At 53.2% G+C, this 14,556-nt stretch overlaps 2 protein-coding genes across 5 annotated transcripts in view; both read right to left on the bottom strand.

Moving 5' to 3' along the window:
• Positions 1-132: 132 nt before the first annotated feature.
• On the bottom strand, positions 133-2,756 carry PNMA1 (PNMA family member 1). Its single transcript, XM_032405531.1, has one exon. It carries the CDS (start codon positions 1,978-1,980, stop codon positions 919-921), a length of 1,062 nt encoding a protein of 353 aa, XP_032261422.1. The 5' UTR covers positions 1,981-2,756; the 3' UTR covers positions 133-918.
• A 3,778-nt stretch (positions 2,757-6,534) lies between these two features.
• MIDEAS (mitotic deacetylase associated SANT domain protein) overlaps positions 6,535-14,556 on the bottom strand; it is a 62,409-nt gene continuing 54,387 nt past the window's right edge. For all 4 annotated transcript variants that reach the window (XM_032405535.1, XM_032405532.1, XM_032405534.1 and 1 more), the window contains 8 exons: positions 14,345-14,487; positions 14,137-14,240; positions 13,530-13,605; positions 12,756-12,844; positions 10,475-10,624; positions 9,083-9,295; positions 7,447-7,643; positions 6,535-7,052 (listed from right to left, as the gene is read on the bottom strand). In XM_032405535.1, the coding sequence (XP_032261426.1) occupies positions 6,872-7,052; positions 7,447-7,643; positions 9,083-9,295; positions 10,475-10,624; positions 12,756-12,844; positions 13,530-13,605; positions 14,137-14,240; positions 14,345-14,487 (1,153 nt within the window). In that variant the 3' untranslated portion in view covers positions 6,535-6,871. The remainder of the gene's footprint in view (positions 7,053-7,446; positions 7,644-9,082; positions 9,296-10,474; positions 10,625-12,755; positions 12,845-13,529; positions 13,606-14,136; positions 14,241-14,344; positions 14,488-14,556) is intronic.

The raw sequence follows: 14,556 nt of genomic DNA on the forward strand, positions 1-14,556 counted from the left end.
ACAGTATGCTATAAAGCTTAAAGTAATTGAAGTTTGATTTTTTTAGTGACATGGGGAAGTCTTCCTAAGAAAAGCGAATATAGAGCTTAATTACACTGAAATTTTGTATATGTGTCAGAAAAACAAGACAACAGAATTTTAAAATTCTTTTATTCATATACATGTATTTTGATAACTTCAAATTTAGAACACTTAGAATCAGCATGAACAAGAACTATTCAATGACAAAGATTTGAAATGGGGGAACAGATACTGTAACTGGTTCTTATTAACCTCCCCATGCAATTTATTTCTGTATCTTGTACAGAGAAAAATTGATTTACATAATTCTAGAATTGTGGTATTTTTCTAACACCCCATTCCATAGTCTCAGAATACTTTTCAATTAAACTGATCCAGATGTTTCAAGATGAAAAATAAATTTGTAAGGCTGAATAAATAGTATCTAATTAAGTCACATTTCTTTCCATTAATATAAATGAGGAGCAATTTACTGTAAACACAAAAACTATTCATGATATTAGTAAGGACAGCTCATATATTTACTGAACACTTCCTGTGTTGCCAGGCCCTGCCCTGAACATCTGAACATGCAGTTTCCCACCTGCTCACCTCCGTGGGCAGTGTCATGGATTCACAGGTTCACAACTGATGACCGCCACGACAGCTCGCACTGAGCACCTGTGTGCAGGTCTTTACTTGGCACTGTGGCTAGGATGACTCACTTGTAGCAGCTCCGGGGGCTCACTGGCACCACTGTACTAGTGTTACATGAATACCCAGGCCTGACTCCCCCCACCCCCCCAAACAACAGAACATGGTGAAGTCTTTACAACTAAGACACACACCTGTGAGACAGCACGGAGACAAGGAAAGCAGCTGGGATCTACATCTGCACTACAGCCCAACTCCTGGGCCTCAGAAGTGCCCCTCCAGGCCTAACTGCAGGAGGGCGGCCTCAGCCTCCTCCTCCTCCTCCTTGGCCTCCTCCTCGCGGATCTGCACCAGCAGCTGGAAGAGGTTAGGGGCAGGCCCTTCCGCAGCTCCTGTCAGCCACAGCTGCCTTCGGATGGCCCCGCTGTGGTTGGCCCCGGCAATGACCTGCTCCAGGCGGGCCTGGTTCACGTTATCTTTATCTATGGCCCCCTTCTCCACCACCTTCTGCAGAAGAGGCTCCAGACGAATGACATATGCAGATAACTTTTCTCCCGGGTTCTGGTAAGTGTTCAGAAACCTGACCTGCGCATCCCTAGAGCTCTCGACGCTCCCAAACACCTGCTCAAGCGCCTTCAGGCATTCGGCAGTGGTTATCGAAGGGTTGTTAGTCTTGAGGATGCGGATGACATCAGCGGCAGGGCCTCTAAGACTCTCCATCAACCGCCGCCTCTTTTCTACATCAGACACCTGCCACTCCTCTATGACCTCATTGGTGTGTTCCAGCCAGGGATCAAAGGTCTCCTCCCCAGGCCCCGGGATGTCCCTCCCGGAGAACAGCGTCAGCTTCTTGTACCATATGGACTCAACAAGAGGCTGAATAACGTTATCCAAAATATAGTTTAGCATCTCCGCTGGCATATCTGGGCCTGGGGCCGGAGCGGGGTTCTGAAACCCAAGGACGCGGGCAACATCTTGCACGGTCCACCCCTCTCTCGCTAGGAAGAGGTGCAACCTTTCTAAAAATTCAGCATCGGAAGTCGGGGGTTTAAAGACCACTTTCCAGACCCCTCCTTTACCGGGCATCTCCCTGGGGATCGCGGCGTAATCGACAGCGCCAGTGAGCTCTAACAAGGCTGCTTTCGCATTCTCTTCCCTCCAAAACATTCTCCCAAGCACTCGATAGGGCACCTGGGGCATCGCAGCCTGGAGGGTCTCTTCGATTTCAGCCTCATCACAGTTCACTGGGATCCCCCAGACCAGCAGGGCTCGCTGGGAGTTCACATCCATCCCCCTGCACCAGTCTTCCAACAGTGTCATCGCCATTTTTCCAACTACCAAGGATCCCAATTCTACAAATACAGATTAGACTGTGGCTCCCTGTGCTCTAGGACTTAGGGACAGCAGCAGACACTCCCCCCAATATGCCCGAGGGAGGTAAGCTTCACGCAATCACAATTAACAAATGACACCAGAGTCCTGCTCTTGTCCTTTCGCTGCCCCCCGCCCAAAGTCAGTCAGTCTGCCGGCTCGTTCTCGCAGCGAAGCCTCTGGGAGGCTCAAGCAGTCAGTCACGCGTCCGCCGCCACCCTGCGTCTCCGGTCGGGTCCCCCACCTGCAGGCAGGGTGTCGCGTCGCAGCGCAGAAGGCGAGGAGCGAGGGCGGGTGGCGAAGGCTGAAGCGCGGGGCTGGAGAGGCGCCGGGGTGTGATCGCGGGGCGTGGCCGCCTTCTCCCTGCAGCCGGGGCGCGGGGAACTCGGGGCTCCTCCCGGAGACGTTCGGCGTTCGCGGTCGGAGCCCGGCCTTCAGTCGGGAGAGGAGCGGCTGCTTTGCAGACGAGGGCTGTGTCGTCCCCGAAGGAAGAGACAGTTCTGAGGTCTCAGCGGCGGTGGCGAGGCCAGCCCGCAAGCGGTTTCTTTGCAGACGCAGTGATGGCTCCAGGCGGCGAGGGCGGCTGAGGACCGCGGACACAGGCCGGACAGCGGAGGCGCCAGAAGGACGGGGAAGCGAGGCTACAGGCGGCGGAGGCAGCGGCGGGCTGCGGCGGGCTGCGGCGGTGGGGCGCAGCTCGGTAGCCAGGTCTTCCGACCCGCAGCCAGCGGAGGCGTTCCTGCCGCAGTGGGGGGCGGGGCCGGCTCCGGGAGCGGCGTCCGCCGCGGCCCGCCCCCGCGGCTGAGCGTAGCCATGGCAACGGTGGCCTTGACGACGCAAGTTCCGCGCGCTCCCGTGGTTCGCGGGGTCGAGCGGTTGCCATGGTGCTAGCGAGGCGCTCCGGGCACTGCTTACTCTGATGGCGCATTTCCTTTTTCATTTTCCAGATTTTTTTTTTTTTTTTAAACAAAGGACCGTGTTTAAAAGATAATATAATTCTGGAGTGGAGTTAAGGTGATGTGGTTGAAATGCGTCCATCAGGCAGACTGGTCTACCGCTGCGTAGGAAAATACCGTCGTGAGCACTGCGGCTTCCTCTGCGGCACCGGATTGCATTCTGCACCCTCCATACTTCATCTCAACGAAACTAACACGTGGGAAGTGTGCCGTGTCCGTGTTTTTGTGTGAGACACTGAGTTGAGGCTTTTTCTTGTCTAAAATGTTGTAAAAATATCTCTTATCTCTTCAGTAATCTTTGTAGCCAGGCAAACGTTAGCGTGTTATTTTTCCTGCCCTGGCATCATTGACAAAGAGGTGATAAAAGAGAATCCTTGTAGTTTAAAAATGTCATGTAATCCCCTGCAAGCAAAACGGGGTCAATCCCAGGTGGTGAAAATCTCCCCAAAAGAACACAGCGTTCAACTCTGAATTTTTAAAACCTTATTTAATAAAAGGTTTAAAGATACAGAAGAACATTCAAAAGTAAATAAGTTACATAGGTACATTACAATCACATCCGCAAGATTTACTTTAGTGTGTTATTTTTTCTTTTTTATAAAAAGCACACAAAAAATAAAATCTTCAGTCTTGTCTATCACAACTGTACAGCAAAAGAGGTAATATTTATATATATATATACACTATTTTAATATGTAACAGTCTTTTTTAAAAAGGGTGCCACAGGCAGCAAACACACAAAAGGCAGTGTCTGATCATGTTTTTTTCCAAAATAAAAGGAATATACTTATTTATATGCTATTAAAATATTTGTACAATAATTACAGACTGTCAAGGCTGTTCCTGTGCTGTCCCCTCCAAACAAGGCCTTCAACTTAGAGACAAATGAGGGAAAGGTGAAACAGCTGCAAATTGTTAGAGGCAAATATTAACACAGCAAAATATGGGGAGGACATACAATTGTTTTATAAAAATACGCATACTTCCCGTAAACCTAAGGAGTTAGGCTTGCCAGTCTGGTAATAAATACCGTTCGAAAAAAGAGAGCCCCAGTGAAAATATATTTAAACAGCTGAGGCTTGGTTATGTGTCGTATTCCTCCTTCATCTTAACATCTGGCACATGAGAAGAAAGAGGTTAGGTCACTGAGGCAGTGAAATATAGGGGATCTCTTTAGACATAAGCAGCACACGACCTCTGTGCCGGGGTTGGGGGGTGGCAGAAGGGATGAGGGTGTACCTTAGCTGTGAGGGGGGGCTGCTGAAGGCATGGAGAACAGTGCGCTGAAGCACAGTCTCCTTGGGTGGGTAAGAGACCTCAGAAATGGTCTGGAACACAGGCACTAGGTTAGTTTCATGCCCTTAGCTAAGTGTAGATGGAGACTGGAAGATGGATATGGGAGATGGTGTGGGGAGGGCATTATAAAGCTGGAGGTGTTTGTCATTTAACTTCTTAAACAGCTCTGAATAGAAAAGAGAAAGAAAAAACAGAAGACGAGCCTATTGTGTTCACAGGGAGAAAGCACCATAAAGGACATACCTATCCCAGCTCTTATGGCTGCACCTACTTTATTGGCAGGTCACTCAGAAAAATGGCAACTGCCCTCTACACATTTTAACTTTCACCTTATAGTCTAGATATGAATCCATCATGGAGCATGAGCCCTTCGAAAATAGTGTCTGGTGGAATTAATACAGAGGTACCAGCTTGATTTTCTCCCCCAACATTCACCTAGTCTGATTTCTATGAGCTTAGAAGAGGAGAATCACTCTAAATGAAGGGGGTTCCTTTTACCACACGTCCACAGAGGGGCCTGAAACTAAATACTATTTAAATAGAAAAAACCTCAGGAAACATAAGTAGCACTTTGGGGCGAAGCTGCGAAGGCACTCTTATTACACAAGTGATTTAGAAGACAGCCTAAATTTGCCACCCTCCTGTTTCTGGAGGGTATACCAGATTTTTGCAGTCTTGGGACCTTGAAGAAGGCTTTGGGGGAAACTGGGAAGTTGAAGATCTAGGTAGCTTCCTGGAGTCTGGCGGGGAGAAGAATTTTGTTACTCCCATCGCTGGGGTCCTGAAGAACCATATTAGTGCATAAATGAATGCTGAAGAACACCTGCTAGTGCATAGTTTAGAAACAAAACTCCCTCCTCACTCCCAGCTACCAAATATGGCGCCTATAGGCTATCTCGTAAGGAGAGTGGCAGAATTTTCAGCTCCTTCCTAACCTGCTAACCTGTCATATACTTGCATTCACTTGGAACTTTTAACACAACTGAAGTTGAATATCAAGATCAGAAAAGTAACTCAGCACTCCTATAGGATTGGCAAGTGATGGGGCCTCTAGAACCTTCCAGCCCTTCACTTCAGTGACTCCATGCCAAATATGGCTTCGTCCAGCCAGAAACAAGACTAGAATTCTGGCTTCCAGCCAGTCCCCTCAGGCAAGTTGAAAATACAGCCAGAGAAGAGGTAGCAATAAGAACTGCCTTTGATCTCCCTTGCTTCTGCTAGTCTTCCTGCGGCTTTGGTGACACCTCACACCTTTGCACCCTCTTCCAGGGCTACTATCACTCCTATTGGCAAAAGCTTCCAGAGCAATGAGGTGAGGGACCTTAGGGTCTTAGGAATGGGGGTGGGGTGGATGCCAAGAAGGTGCCTTGTTTTGGGATAAATGCACTTGGGCCTCTGGAAAGCAGGAGGCCCCTGGTCCCTGAGAGGATGTTAAAAATTAAATATTAAGAATAAATAAATAGCTCTCAAATGACACAAGTCAAGGAATGAAGGCTCCTGTCCAATCTGGTTAGGAAACCTCCCCCTCCCAGGGAAGGATCCAGAAATCTCCAGCAAGCAGGACTGGGGGCTGGGCTGTGGGTATCAGCACTAGACCAGGTGGGATGGGGTTAGAGGGCAGCTGCCAAGGGCAGGACAGAGGCAGGGAGGAACTCGCACCGAGGAGGAGCAGGCTGGGCCCCAGATAAGCTCCCTTAGCAGCCTCCAGGGCCCAAAGGCGTTTGGCAAAAAGGTGGGAAGCAGGAAGAGCCAAGGTTTCTCACAAAGTTCCCTCCAGCCCCACCCTGCAGCTTCCACCGTCTGCGGCCTTCCCTCCCGCAGGCTGAGAGCTCGGGAGGCACGCCGGTCCCTCGGCCACACATTTGAGAACACTTCAGCCCCAGCAGGCTGCTCACCAGCAGCAAAGGGACAGGTACCTGTCCTCTGACGTACGGGCATTCCGGGAGCCTTCCTCCCAGAGGAGGTGGCCTGGGACAGGGTCACGGGAGCGGCGCAGGCCTGGGCATTGTCGTGTAGGGGACAGCACAGGTACCAGGCTGAGCTCCCTCTCAGAGAGACCACCACACTCCCTCCCGGGGAGTCCCTTTTGCCCGGGGCTTGGGGCAGGGCCTGTGCAGCCTCTGAGGGCCTCTGGGGAGGGGAAATAATGCTGCCAGGAGGGTGAGCTAGTGCTTGGCTCTCCGTGGGGCCGGGGGGGGGGGGGGGGGGAGGGGGGGTCGCGGACGGAAGAGGCTGCGCGGCGGCCGAGGTCCCGGCGTGGGCGGCGGCGGCGGCGCTGGAGGCCCTCCCGAGGGGGCAGCCCCAGCCGGCAGGGACCTCGGCGGTTCCAGGAAAGCGTAAGGGCGACTTCCGACACCGAATGCAAGAGAACTGGATCCTGCAGCCCTGAAGACTGCTCCCGGGCCTTTGATAAATAAAAGAGCCGTTTATTTTATTGTCTCGTTTTGCAGAGAAAAGTCCACGTGATCTCTCCTCTCCCTCCGGAGGTCCCGGGGTGCTTGCCGGAGCTCGGGCAGGCTGGTGCGGGGAGGGCCGGGGGTCCGGGAGAGGGGCGGCCCCGGGGCCTCGCGGCCGAGCTCCCCCACCCCGGGCCGTCAGCCCCTCTCCCCCGCGACGCTCTCCTCGCGCAGGGCCGGCTGGTGCGGAGAGGCGGCGGCTGCGGTGGCCGCGGCGGCCGCCGCCTCCTTCTCCTTCTGCCTCAGAGCGGCGGCCTTCTTCTCCTGCTCCGCGTGGCTCTTCATGTGGGCGCTGCGGCTCTTCACCTTGTAAAACACCCTGTAGCCGGGGCAGGAGGGGCTCAAGTCAGAGGGCCGTCCCCACGCCCCTGGGACCACCAGGCTAGGGCGTGCGTGCGTGTGCGCGTGCGTGCGTGTGTGCGTGCGTGTGTGCGCGTGTGTGCAGTGTGCGCCCCGCCTGGGTCCGTACTGAGCCCGCCTGCCGGGCTCCGGCCACTCGGCCCACCCCCACCCTCCTCCTAGGGAACAAACGGAGGGGTTCCTGATTCAGCGCCATCATCCGTCTTCTCGGAGCCAGGTGACATCACTGCCCTAGAAACCCTCACTGCCAATCAGAAGACAAGGGCAAAGTTCCGACTGCCTCTTCCCTCTCCCCTGCCCCCCAGCCGTGGCCACCCTGCTAGGTCCCAGTGGAGGAAGGGCCACCATCTTACCTGCCACATTTTTTACAAGGGAAAGTGTTCTCCTGATTTTGGGTCTTGTTAAATGTCTCTGGTTTTTTCTTCTTCTCCGAAAAAGGTAGTGCCCTCCGTGACTTCCCTGCCCCCTCCCTTGGCTTCTCTGAGGCATGGCCACCAGCAGACCCAGGGGCATTTGATTCATGGCTTCGGAGGATGAGGATGTCATTGGCCTGGAGAGGATCAGACAAGGAGAGGTGAGAGGTCTGGGAAAGAGGTTCCTGAATCACTCCTGCCAAATGGTCCCCTAGAATCCACTAGAATCCTTTCAGTGACAAGGGACTCACTGCTTTCTGGCAGCCCATTCCGGTCTTTGGCCAACTCTATCTTTGTCAGGCTGTTGGTACAGTCATTCTGTGGGACAGCCTATGGCAGCTAGGACTTCTCCATGCATCTATCTGACGGGGGGCCTTGGTGTCTCAATTAACGATGTTTGCATGTTTTCAGTCATTTAGCCCATTCATTCATGCCTTAATTCCATAAATGAGATTCAAGTCCATGTGACTGTGCCAGATGCTGGGGATACAGACAGAGGTGACGGACAGGGACCCCTGCTCTCAGAGAGCTCGAAATCTAGTGAACGGGACAGACAACATGAGCCACCAGCGGAAATGCCAAGTAGACAAGCAAACGACCGAGAGTAGAGGACCCCGGCACAGAACTGGAGGGGTGCTGCTCAGGATATAGGAATCATGGGCCTTGGGTTAGGGGAGCCTCAGATGGCCATCAGAAGTCGGAAGTATGTGCACGGGTTGACCCTCATAGGGAAGTATTCACAGAAGTCAGCAGAACTTGGAGCTTGTACACAGAGCACAGCTCCTGGAGGAACCCAGCCAAGTCTCAGAAGAGAGGACACAGCTGTTGTCTACAGTCTGGGGCAGGGTTGGGGGGTGTCTTCCTGCAAGCGTAAGTGTACAACACAAAAATTTTTTTAAAGGCTCTCATGGTAGTTCCCTAATAGGCCCTTCCCATCCCTACTCTCTTTTGGGGGACCTCTCCCTGACAAGGAACACATCTGGCCAGTATGTCTGGCTTCTTGGTCTGCGATATGGTGGACAGAGGACCTCACTACAAGGACCGCGGGTGGGACCTCAGGAAAGTCACTCAGCATCTCTGAACCCAGTGTCCTCTATCTTCCAGGTAGGTGTTAACACTTTATGCGGCTACTGTGAGGAATCAACGAGAGATAATGGCCAGGAAGGCACTGTGCGGAGAACATGTGTGAGGGGCCATTGCTGTTCTCATGGTCTCAGCTCATTCTTGCCAGGCGTTCTTGGTGGGGACACAGCTCTCTTAGGGAGAGCCTGCCTGACCTACAACTCATAAATGCTTCCCCAACGTCCCACATGCCTTTTAGGTCTTCACAAAGCCTTCTTCTTGAGTCTCAGATCCAGAAGCAATATAGTATAAAAATTAATAGCAGACTTTGGAGTCAGGCTGCCTACTAGTTGTCTTACGTAGGGGCCTCAATTTCCTCATCTGTAAAATGGGCATAATGACAGTGCCTACCACCCAGGGTTCCATGTTCCTGTTCTGCCCTCCCTCCCACCCCCCAGGCCCAGCTCCAGCCCCCCTCCTGGCCCTGGGCTCCCCCAGCGGAGGTCACACTTACCGACTCATTGGCCTGTAGTGTCTGTGTGGCCTTGACAGCCGCTGCCCTCCGGCTTCGCTCTCTCCCCTCCTCCTGCTCTCCCTTCTCCTGGATCTCTGGCACCTCCTCCTCCCCCTCCTTCCTGGTCTCCTTTACTTCCCTCTTGGGCTCCCGTCTCTCTTCACTTGGAGACTCTCTTCTGGGAGGAGGCACCCTAGGGAACTTCTGGGAAGTCTATAGGGGACAAGAACGAGGGCAGTGAGCCTGGAGCTCGGTTACACAGCTGCACTGCCCTGCTTGTGACCCAACCCGGGGCCACTAGCCCCTGCTCACCCTGCTTGCCTGGCCTGGCCCGGCCCAGCGTGGCCTCCCGTGCTGCGGCTCTGTATCCTCCCCCCGCTAGTCTGCCTGGGAAAGACGATGGAGTCTGGAGCCCTAGAAGCCCTGGAAGCCCTCAGGAAGAGACGGAGCACTTGAGACTGAGTTAGGGGCAGGGAGGGAGCATGCCAGTCCAAGAGACACATCCTTCAGCAAGGTTGTCTGGTGGGGCCAGGCAGCAGCCTTAGCTGCAATTCTAAACCATCTTCCTCATGCTTTCGGGACCTGCACCCACTTCCCATATGCACACTGGGGACCAAACCACTCCCTGCTTAGCGCATCACCAAGATGATGTTAGGTGGATACATGGACAGAGAATTAAGTAACATTCACTTTTCAATTTTCTTTCAATCCTGATTGTGTCAAGGACAAAGTTTCGAGTTGGATCTTAATGTGTCTTCTATACTTCTCCAGATTTAATTGAACAGAGATCAGGGCCAAGACTCAGAGCCTTGGCAGGTAAGAGTATCTACCTAGAATTTAATAACATTGTTTGGTTTTCATTATCTACTTATTTTCACTAGTACCTTCTATGGCAAACAATACTAGTTATCTATTTATGATTGTGATACAATGTTTCTCTTCTGAGTAAAAAATGAGTTGATTTAAAGAAAAATATGAACTAGTAGCACAGGTGGTATGTGAACATGACAAAGTCGGTAACAGTGACGTGTGGTCGGGATGCAGAGAACATATTCATGGCTGTATAAGAATGACTCCAGTTTGGGCAACAGTGTTAGAGATCTGCTGCGAGGGGACAGTAAGTCAGCACTGGTGCAAATACTGCGGGAAAACTCCCCGGGGTTCTGCATCAACACAACCTGTTATTACCATGACACTGGCAGATAGAGAGGCGAACCTAAAAGGTCCAGGTCCAGTGCCCAGGACATCAGCTCCTTGAGGCTGTCAGGGACACTGCCTTCCTCTCTCGACCCTCCAGGGACTTCTAGAGAGCTTGGCCTCAGGCTCCCAACTCAGCCCCTGGCCCCAGACACAGCCAAGGCTCTAAGCAGCCAAAGCTGGGAAGGGAGTCACCTTAATATCCACTTCAACCTCTTCCTGGGCCGACTTCTCGTCGCTTGTATCCACATCCCCGAAGGTTAGCGTCCCATTGCGGCCAATTTTCACCTGCTTCTTGTAGGTGTAGTAGAACTCCACGCACTGGGCCACGGTCTTGGTCTGGATCTGGTTTGAAGCCAAAACTGAGGTCAGAGTTCCTGGTTTAGCTCACCTGCCTGGGGAGACTCCAGCCTCTCCCGTCCACGCATATGTTCCCCCCACCCCCAACGGCAACAAATGCTAAACCTGAGAAACCCAGGAAATATAACCATTTCTCCAGTGCCCACTCTGAACAAACCACTGACCAATGCTTCAGCACTATTAAAAAAGAAAAGAAAAAAAAAACTAAAAAAGCTAAAAAGCTAAAAGCAACAAGAGGCCATTGGGGGAGATCTGAATAGGGACTGCATATTAGAGAATATTATTGTATCAGTTTAAATTTCTTGGGTATGATGACGGTATTGTGGTTTTGCAAGAGAATATCCTTGTTTTTAAGTGATATTTGGGTCAAGTGTCATGATGTCTGTAACTAACTTTTAATGATTAGTTAAAACAGAGGGAGAGGAAGTAGGGTGTATATAAATTTATATATAAACAGAAAGAGAGAGAGGGAAAGCAAGTATGGCAAACGGTAACAATTGGTAAATGTATATGAGGGGTACATGGGTGTTCATTGCACTATTTTTTCAATTTTGCTGTAAGTCTGAAATTTTTCCAAAATAAAAAGTTCAGGGTGAAAAAGCGTGGACACCATCCATGTTCAGAGCCAGCGGAGACCTGGCAACACAAACTGCCTTCATGAAGCCGGGCAACAGTGTCATTCCTCCCCAGGGTGCTGCAACTGGCAAGTGAGGCTTAGAGAAATGTTAAACCGTCCTATGTCAGGGAGGGACTGAAGGGACACTAACAAGAAAGTTCTGGAAAACCTGAAAAGGAAGCAGAAGGCCCAAGTCTTATTCCTAACTCTGCCACTAAATGGCTGTGTGACTTTAGGCGAGTCTCTTCACGTGTAGATGAGCCTCCAAGGGGCCTCCCGGCCTCTGAAATCCTAGCACTCCCAGGTCACAAATGCATCTGGCTCCTGGGTTTAGTTTCTGGAGCGTTTCCCACACACAGAGGCTGTTTGCTCTGACTCTGCCCTTTCTGCCTCAGGCTCCCAGGCAGCTCAGCCAACGTGGGGCTGCAGAGGGAGCTGGGAAGTCCTAGCCACAGAGCCCAAGGGGTCAGTGACAGTCTTCAGTGCCCGAGGAGGAAACAGATGTGCTCCAATCTCACAGGAATGGCCAAGTCACAAATGTATTAATTAGATCCTGTTTACGCTTTTGCTATCAATTCTCTTTGATCATCTGTATGACTAATGGTCTGCTCTTTTCATTAAGGCGTTAGTCGCCCCGCAGTGCATTTCACGGGCATGTACTTCGCAGAAATGTTGCCCAATCTGGGAACGCAATGTTGCTAAACCCCAGCAAATGACTGTCCTCACAATAGGGCCCTTGTAGGAGAGTTCATCAGCACTTTGCCCAGTCCCCAGAGCTGTCCTGGCACAATCTACAGTTCCAGGAGGAGAGAACACATTCTTGGAAACCCTCTTTCCTCAGTGGTCCACAAGGCTCAGATTTTGTGAGGCAGGGCTGCTGGAAAGATGCAAGTCCTTGGATTAGCAAAGCACTCTTCTTCTCCCAGAAGAACACAGGGAGAGGGCAAGATAAATCCAATCTAGGAAAACTAGGCTTGGCCTCCTCTACTTGGTCAGCTGAGTTACTGGAAGGAAGCCCTGGTCTGGCAGGAAGAGGGCAGCGGCCCCCCAGGTCAGTTACACAGTCTCTTCCTTGCTGGCTCTCAGTTCCCCTCATTCTTAGGGTGATCTCTCCTCCACATGCTGATTGTGGCTTTTGAAGTACTCCAGCCCCTTGGGGAATGGCTCACATCTGTCTGCAGCCCTCCTTCTCTTCCTGTCCCCCGCCCCCCCGAGGCAGGTCACTCTCTGAAGTCTGACCTCGCTGGGTCTGCCCACTCAGGCCTCCCTCTGAGATCCCAGAGCATGGCCACGCTACCCTAACCTGAGGGAAGAAGGCTCGGAACCAAGGGGAGGAAAGGCCCAATCTTTCCCCCTTGTTTTGTTTGTCTCTGAGGATACCGAGTGGCCTTAACCTAACCGCTTTCTCAGAGGGCCTGGTAAGGGACTGCAGGCCCACCACCGGCAGAGGGAGCCCCAAATCATGCAGCCAGTTCCTGGCCTTCACTTGCCCCAGCTTACCAGCTTCTGCACCAGGAAGAAATCCTTCTTGTAGATGGCAATGCCCTTGTTGAAGAGCTTCCTCTCCGCCATCCTCCACTGGTCAGAGCCTGTGGGGCAGAGAGGAGCCAAGGTCGTGAGGTGGAGCTGGGCACCCCGCAGGGGGCGATCCTGAGTGGCACAGAAGTGTGAGGGCATCCACGGGTGGTCTCTGCAGGCACTCTGAGCTGGATCCACATCCTGCTTGTGCCACTTAACCTGCCTCTGAGCCTCACTCCCCTCACTCTCCAACTGGGAGCTCGTCCTAGAAGCCACCGCGCCTGCTGTGGTGCAGACTAAATGAGGTAATCCTGGGGAACCCTCGATGCTCTGCCGGGCACACACAAGACGCACCGCTCAACAGGGATCGAGGACAGTGGCTGCTGTGACTAGGCCGTTCGGTCAGTGTCCCTTTTAGAGCACAGCGCCCAGCAGGGGACAGGGCACTCCAGGGGCTGTCTAAGTTCCAGGCACCTGACGCTAGTTCGGATGGCACTCCCTAGACTCCTGTCCCTTGCACCCCGCCATGGACTCTTCTGCCTGCATGGCCTCCCACCTGCCCACACCTCTCTCCCTTCCCCTCCAGGGCACAGGAGGCCCCTCGAGAACTACCCCAGCTTTGGTGTCGGTTCCTTCACTCTGGCTCTTGGCTTGTCCACCCCCCACCTCCTCCCCCGCACCCAGGGCTGTGACTCAGCACGAAGCTGGGCCCCACTGATGCTGGAGACCCCTCGAGGCTCCAGGTCTCAGGCCCACCTGTGTAGTGATACGTCGCCAGTGGGTGGTTATGGGGCCGCAGGGGCTTCTTCAGTAGCAGCTTATTCAGCGTTTCCTGAAGGGGAAGTGAGGAAAAGGGTCAGGGCTCTGCAGGGGTCTCAGTGGTAGGCTGAGCATCCTAGGTGCCAGGCAAAACCCCCAGAAGGCTTCTTCAGCCCTCTGAGTAGTAGGGTGGGCCTTTATTTTTGCCCCTGCTTAACTGCTGAGGGCCAAGAGGTCTAGCAGGATGATGAGGTCATGGGGGGTGGGGCTGCTCTGGAACCAGGCCGTGGGCCTCTTAAGAGGGAACATGCGGCCCCCAGGACAGACAGCCACAGGTAGAGAAAGCCCTCAGTGACAGCCTTTCTAAGGGTGGGGACTCACTGACCCAGAATCGGAGACTGGGGTAGACGGGAGGACCCTGTGCAGCAAAGTCTGGACTTTGGAAGTAAGATGGCCGTGGGTGGAGCCCCTACAACCCCCAGCTCGGTCAGCCCTCCTGCCTGCCTCAGATCAGCATGTCAGCAGTCCTGGCTGCTGCGCGGAAGACCCGGATCCAGGCCAGCCTCCCTGAGGGTCCCTCCCTCCACCAGGGCTGCTGTCTCACCAGGATGTCTCCCCTGGACTCATGCAGATAGTGCAGGGCCAGCTCCTGGTTGGTACCAGCTCCAGGGAAGATACTGGAGCAGGCAGCTGTCAACAGGTCTTCCACTGGAGCACGTGTGGGAAGGGAGGAGAAGAAATCATTTTCCGGGCCTAGCCCACCCACCTGCCCGACAGCCCGCCTTCACCTCCTGGCCCCGGTCCCCTCTCACCTTGCCTCTGCTTCTCCCGGCTGCTCTCAAGGTCCTCCCACGGCTGCCACACCAAGTCGGCCTTGTGGGGGTCCGCAGCTGCCAGGGCACGGTCCCTCATCGAGGGAATTTCTGCCTGGAACCGGGAGCCCACGTTGATCCGTCTGCAGGGGTGGAAAGGGCAGGGAGTGAGGCCTCACCCCGCGGCGATAGGGAACCCTTCCCCCCGGAGA

This window comes from Phoca vitulina, unplaced genomic scaffold (assembly GCF_004348235.1).
Source record: "Phoca vitulina isolate PV1807 unplaced genomic scaffold, GSC_HSeal_1.0 scaffold7, whole genome shotgun sequence".
Taxonomy (NCBI): Eukaryota; Metazoa; Chordata; class Mammalia; order Carnivora; family Phocidae; genus Phoca; species Phoca vitulina.